The following is a 7,212-nucleotide window of genomic DNA, read 5'->3' as shown; positions in this document are numbered from 1 at the left end:
TGAATAAGTTGGTTAAGTCAGTTTTAGATTCTTGGGATTTTATTTTGTTTTCTTTAAGTTTCAAGGTTGAAACCATAGTATTTCTCCGCCATAAGTAAGCAGTTTTCTAATAAAGAGAGGAGGTGTCACCCTCTTTTTTCAAAAAAAAAAAAGAAGAAGAAAAAAGAAGTGGCTGAGAAGCATCTCAACTAAAATGGTTGAGGAGCTCCTTATCTGAAATGTCCAAGGAGCACCTCACTTGAAGGCACCAAGAAGCCACTCACCCACACCTGAGAATGCCTAAGGAAAAAAGGAAAAGAAAAAAAAAAAACCCCAAAAATACATAGACTAATTTACCCCTTACCTCACAAAACATTCTTCTAGGATAAAGAGTTTGGGCATCTTATAAAGGTAAGTATGTCCTATGCACTTCAATTATGTTAGTTAGGCTACTTAACAAGGGAGCTCCTTTTATTTCCCTTGAAGGCTTGGTGGGGGAAGGGGATATGAGGAGATGTAGCCCGCATAACCATGATGAAATAACCTTTAATTCTATTGGGTGTTTAATTTAAAGAATATGACCTATAAAAAGGGAAGTAGGGTGAAAATGAGATTTATGATTTTTATTACCATTGCTAACTTTTATTATCTTTCCTTTTATCTATCAGAACTTTGACTTAAATACTAGGGAGATCTCAAAAAAGTTGTTGAGTCCTCCCAAAATTTTTTTTTTTTCTTTTTTTGTGTTTCTAGTGAATTGACATGTAGCACGACAAAAAGAGACATCAACAATACCAAATGTTTCATAATGCAAATCATGTCAAATGACCTCCTTGATTAATTAAAGATGTCAACAATACCAAATGTTTCATAACGCAAATCATGCCAAATGGTCTCCTTGGTTAATTAAATACATAGTGGATAACATTAATGTTGACATTAGTAACATAAAGTGTGATAGGAGTCATTTCCGTGGTATCTTGCCAAGTGCCAAAGTTAGTGTGCCACTATGTTCCAATAAGAACTCTTTTGATAATTTAGTTTAAATTCTTTGGAGGGTGTTTGGCTAGGTTATCCTACATGATTTCTAGGAATGTAAACTCTAAAATTAGATTGGCACGTTTGAGAATCCATAGAAATCCTACAAGTAAACATCTTAAATTTTCTAACCCTATGTTTAGGAGAGATCATAGATTTAATTTTGAGTGGGGACAAAATGTAATATTAAATTATATTAAATTTTTGTCCAAATCCACTCAATTCAAATCAAAACTCGAAATTTATGTTCCCATATACAATCTTAAGAATGCAATATGTTACCCCCAGAGTGTGGTTCAGGTGATAGTGCGAGTTACAGGAGTGTCTCTCATGAGATCAGGTGTTCAAACCCTCCGAGGTTTGTTTCCGCCCCTGAACTCCTAAATTTATCCTCCCTTTTAAGTTGTGGGGTCAACTTCAAGAGACACAAGATTAGTCACATGGACTGTAAAACGGACACGTGGATACTCTTGCGTAATCCCAAAAAAAAAAAAAAAATGCAATATGTTTCAAAACATTGACTTTCAAAACTACTCTTTGTCTTAGATAATCTTCATAGCTCTTGGGAATCCAACTGTAAAGAATTAAAATATTATTACCTTCATTACTCTCAAAGAAAATGGTAGCCCCGTTCGTGTTGAAACTTGATACAGGGCTTGACGAAGGTTGGAATATAGAACACGACGCCCACCCATATCGTTAGTGCTTGATTAAATTAATTCCAATTAGAAAGAAGACTGGAGGCCATTATGTTAGAATTCTAAACCCTTTAATTTCAAAGAACGTTTTTTTAATTGTTGGCTAAAAACTCACCGTTGTTATGTGATGGACCATACTTTGTATTTTATCCTGTAAACCAAATAGACGTGACACAAATCTGACAAAGGCCCCTTCACAAGTCACCGTCAATCCAAAAGTAGGTAAATAAATCCAGTGTCAAAAATTCGATCAAGCTTATGTGACAGTTTCACTATTACAATACTTAGGATGACAGGATTTCAGACAAGAATAGCACTTTACCAAGCTAAAACAGTGAGACAATCATTCACACCCACTTTCTTTTGAATACTCTATGGGATTGAAGGGTGGGGGTGAAGAGAATGCAGATGAAACTGGAATTCAAAACCAGCCCATTATGAAAGAATCAAGCATCACCATCAGACATTTAAAATTAAAAGGAGATTCTGATGAGTGGCAGTTTGGTTCAAAACCAAAAAATAGATCCCATAGGTATTAATTTGCAGCTTAAGTTCCAGATTTTCTTCTTAACTCCGTTCCAAACAGCCCTTCACAGCATCTGCACCTTCCTGATTACTAAACAAACATCAGGACAGAGAGAACTAAATCACTCTCGACCTTTTTCAGTCCTACAAATCAAAGACCCCATAACTAAATCACCCCATCAACTCTGTTGTTACCGTCTCGCGATAGTATGTTCATTGCCCTTGGGTTCAATAGAAATCCTAACAAAATTTTATGAACAGATCACCCAATAACACTTCCCTTCCAAAGCTGTCAACAAGGCTTCCTAGTTTCAGACTTCTTTCCACTTGTTACCTCTAAAGCATACTGCTTCACATGGCACAAAATATGTTAACAGTACAATAGTGCTTGTAAATGAAAGAAGAGGGCCACACCCAACTGAAAATTTTGAAATTCATTTGTTACACGTCAGAAATGCAGACCCAGAAGGATCTAAGCAGCCCTCCTTTAAGCAATCTCAATACAAATTCATTTTACCCATTTACATTTGTCAAGCAAGTATAAACCAATTCAAGAACAAATTACACATCAAAAGGAAAAAATCTTCATAGAGCGGGCCAGTGGAAAAAAGCAAGAACGAGATAAAAAAGAAAAAAATATCAAGTAGGATTAGAAACAAACAAATTGTAAACGCGAAAGCCCCAAACAACTTTCTTATAATTCTAGAACGTATATATACACATACATGTTCACAATACCATGGATGTTCTTCCATCCAAGTTCTAACATTAGCTACATGTGACATTAGCGAGGCACCAACCTCAACTGATCAGCCACCAAATGTTACCCGACACTCCTGTCTTCCCTTTTTTCGTGGACAGAAGAAAGAAGAGTAATCTTACATTTGGTGCATCTCACAAACTTTAACACATTGGTTTCTTGTCGTGGTAACAACTTCATCAAACAATACAATATGATGTTTTGCCACTTTGGTATCCACTAACTGCATCATATCCAATATCTGATCCAGCTCGATGTGGATCCCCCTCCATACGCCCAAGAGGCATGACTGGCCATGTCTGAGCCAACATCCCATGGGAACACAAAATCAACAACACTATAGAACAGTAAGTAATACTAAATCTTATAAACTGCAAACAACAACTTCAAAAGAAAATAACCCCAAACAAAATGTCAGCATTATGTTATGTATAGCTGCATGTTGATAAGTAAGTCTATTAACAGTCAGAACCCACAAAGTTACTTATCTCATTCATTACGGTATAGAAGTGATTATTGTTTGGCATCAAGTAGAACCCAATTGTTGCCTTCTCCAGATACAGAAGTTTCACATCTTGGTCAGCCTTCTTAAGCCCCTCCACATAAGCCAACTGCCAATCCTGAATAAGATCCAAACCAGCCACCACAACAAGACTCTTCGGGAATTTTATTCCTTCAAGGCTTCTGCCTTTTGAGCCAAATGGATTACACGCTGGATGGTCCCTATCTTCTCCTTCAGGAAGAAAAGCTCTCCAATACCAGTCCCGGTCTTGGACAGTGACAAAATATTTCCCATCCAGTCGCTTCTCTGATTCAGTTCTCTCTTGGCCCCCAAACATTGGGTTCAGTAGTATATCCCCAAGTACTTCAATCCCACAATCTACTGCTCTCAAAGCGACGTTGTGAACAATATTACCACCTGAGCTATCTCCAGCCAAGAATATATGAACTTTCGAGTCCTTCTGACTTCGAAGCCATGGCCTTGAATTAACCCACTTAACAGCTGCCCAGCCATCTTCATAAGCACAAGGGTGTGGGTTTTCAGGTGCGCGCCGGTAGTTCACAGACACTACAACAGCCTTACAGATGCCTACTAGACGGCGGCATAGAGTGTCATATATGGCAGTATTTGCTGAGGAATGTGCAAAGCTTCCACCATGGAAAAAAATAATGACAGGAACAATATCAGCTTTCAGGGGTTTCTCGAGTTCCACAATACTTGGCTGAGCTTCTTCAGAAATGGCTGGCCTGTAAATCCTACTAAGGAGGCTTGTACCACGGTCAATGATAACATCGAACGAGAAAACCCCATCAACCGGTTTCGCATTGGCAGGCACCTTGCGATCCAGGAACTCTGCCAAGTCACGATTGAAAGTGCCATCAGGGCGACGAAGAAGATTGTAAGCCAACTTGAAATTGGAGATGAGGACCCATGTGTTCAGTGGAACCACCATCTAAACAGAAAGAACATCAGAGGAAATAAGAAACTTCAAAATTAAAGTCTAACAAGACAATATAACATTAACCAGAACACAGAAGAGTCCTTCAAAACCATCTAATATCCAGACAATCAAGTAAAAGGAGAAGTATAATCGCAGCAGTTGCAGTAATGATACCCCAGCAAACCCGAAAATGGACATACCCGAAAATGGAGAAACCCTAGATACCCCGAAAAATATGGACAAGAAATGACAACAAGAAAACAAAGGCCATAAAAACAGGCCAATATATACAACAAAAATGCAACAAAAAGTTAAAAACCCACTCAATATATTTGAATTAAATAAAAATCTCAAGCTAAACGGCCTCAATCCAAAATTTAAAAGTCGGAAAATATTTCACTTCTTATGAAGACAATAAATCCTGTATCCCAAAAATTGAGAAAAATCGATTTACAAACTCATTCGATCTTCAAATGCAATAAAAAACACAAAGACAATTCCAGACCTAAACTAAACCACCAAAAAACACTTCCAACTTTTTAAGAAGACCACCGACCCAAATCAAAATTAACAAGAACACATCCACAACAGAGTTCTTCGATCAGCAACCAGGAAACAATCAATCACCACATATTTCCCGCAAATACAAGATTAAATAAAAAACATCAAATGAAACTAAGTACCTTGGACTCATTGAGGTTGACTTCATTACTCCCAGCCATGAAACTGGTGTTTGAAGATTCACCAATACAACGCAATAAACCAACCCAGATCCTCTACAAGACGGTGAGCAACCCAGTTCAAGGCTCATCACCATTCACACCCAGCCGCTCACCCTCTGGTTTTATCTCTCTAAAGTTTCTTCTCTCTCTCTCCAAGATTCATGGTGACAGAACCAAACAAAGCCTAATCCTTTCTCCCTCTCCCTCCCTGGAATTGCTTTGTTCGAGCTCTGCGCAAATAAACTGCCTGGGATAAGACAGAAAGAGAGACAGAGCGAGAGTGGGAGAGGAGGGTGAGGTGGAGGATAAATGGATCAGTGCACGATAGTAAAAATGAAGAGAAAGTGGCTAAAGTGCGCTTTCGGTGTGCCAATGCGAGAAACGGACAAAGGAAGGGGCCGAAATAGACTGTTCAGGTGGGACCCATATACGCAAAATAACCAAAATATTTTTTTGGTTTTGAAAATATGTTTTTGTTTTTAATGTTTTTATTTTTTAAAAGCAAAACGAAGGCCGGGGACCGGGAGGGGACAAAAGCCGACCGTGCGTGCGGCACGTGAGGACAAACGGACTCCCTCGGGATCGTCTGAATTGACAGTTCTGTCCCTTTTTACGCCTCTTATCTACAAATATGCCACTGAACCCTATTCATGTAATTCATAGAAAAAAAAAAGTTCTGGAGAAACGTTTTTGGCTACGAGCCCTTCTGAATTATTTGTTATTTAGGAATAAAAAATTATTAAAAATAAAAATTAAAAACTTAAAAAGTAACAATATATTTGATTAAAATAAAAAAAATAAATGCCTGTCACCAAAATAATTGATTAAGAAGAAATTTAAAAATAAAATAGTGCAACTTAAATAAAGAAATTAAAGGTTGTCAAATTTATTCATAATTTAGATTCTTTTAGTTGTTGGGACAAAAAGATTTTCCATCCTCGACAACAAAGAATACACAACTCCAAAATTTTTTATAAAATTAGAAGTTGAATTAATATGTATTTCACAAATAAAAAATTAAAAATACTAATAATATATGCTCGTATATTGAGCCTTGTGTCGAACCATGTACATAAGCATTCTACTCTCCTTTGAACGGAAGTCATCTTCTCCCTCATAAAACTAATTCTCCAACAGTTTGCTTAAGTGGGTTTTACCATTGCGTCTTAGATGTCTCGGATTATATTTCAAGTGAGCCCTCCAAACCAATCCTACCTCCCATGTCTTGATCCTATTTGGATCTATCATGACAACTTATGTAACGGCCCAAATTAAAAATGGAATTTAAATGATAAAAAAAAGGGGAATGGAAACAAAGATAAAGAAGGAAGCTGCTAAACTTCATCGACGAACACAAGGTTTCGTCGACGAAGGCTTTAAGGATTTCGTCGATGAACACAAGGCCTCGTCGACAAGAAAATACCAAGAGGGGGGTTTTGAGCTGACTGAATTTCGTCGGCGAAGACTGGATTTCATCGACGAAATTTGTGAAGAACTCGTCGACGATGGTCGGGCTCGTCGACGACGGTCGGGCTCGTCAACGATGGTCGGGCTCGTCGACGACGGTCAGGCTCGTCGACGAATTCTGCTGTCTATAAATACTAAAAATCTGATTTTTATTTCATTTGAAGCCTCCTTTGCACTCTCTCTCTCTTTCTCTCTCTCTCTCTCTCCTCTTCGGCTCTCTCACTCTCTCTCTTCTATTTTGGGCTAGTTTTATGCCGGATCGAAGATTTGAGGCTACCACGATACTCCTGGCGGAGTTCTCTATGAGTTTGCCAGAGCGGATCGTTGGGAAAACGAGGTTGGAAATCATCCATGGGTTGAGGTAAGACTTTTTAAACCAATTAGACTTTATGGTAGTTATAGAAATTGATGTACGCATGAAAATACTGATGTTTAATACTAGGAGTTTTAAGTTTCAGGGTATTGATCAGGAAATCATACGGGGGTTAGCCTAGGATATTTTGAGGGTTTTCTCAGTAGTCAGGTAAGAGAATAAATTAAAACAGTTATTTTTCATGCAAGTTATTATTAATTTTGAGCAC

General features: G+C 37.9%; 1 protein-coding gene across 1 annotated transcript; it reads right to left on the bottom strand.

The window, feature by feature from the left end:
- Positions 1-2,922: 2,922 nt before the first annotated feature.
- On the bottom strand, positions 2,923-5,493 carry LOC131152916 (gibberellin receptor GID1C-like). Its single transcript, XM_058104869.1, has 2 exons — positions 5,126-5,493; positions 2,923-4,454 (listed from the first exon to the last, which is right to left on the bottom strand). Exons 1-2 carry the CDS (start codon positions 5,162-5,164, stop codon positions 3,459-3,461), a joined length of 1,035 nt encoding a protein of 344 aa, XP_057960852.1. The 5' UTR covers positions 5,165-5,493; the 3' UTR covers positions 2,923-3,458.
- Between the last annotated feature and the right edge of the window lie 1,719 nt (positions 5,494-7,212).

The sequence above is a fragment of the Malania oleifera genome, chromosome 4 (genome assembly GCF_029873635.1).
Source record: "Malania oleifera isolate guangnan ecotype guangnan chromosome 4, ASM2987363v1, whole genome shotgun sequence".
Taxonomy (NCBI): Eukaryota; Viridiplantae; Streptophyta; class Magnoliopsida; order Santalales; family Ximeniaceae; genus Malania; species Malania oleifera.
The sequence above is the reverse complement of the archived record's forward strand: the minus strand, read 5'-3'. Positions and strand labels throughout refer to the sequence as shown.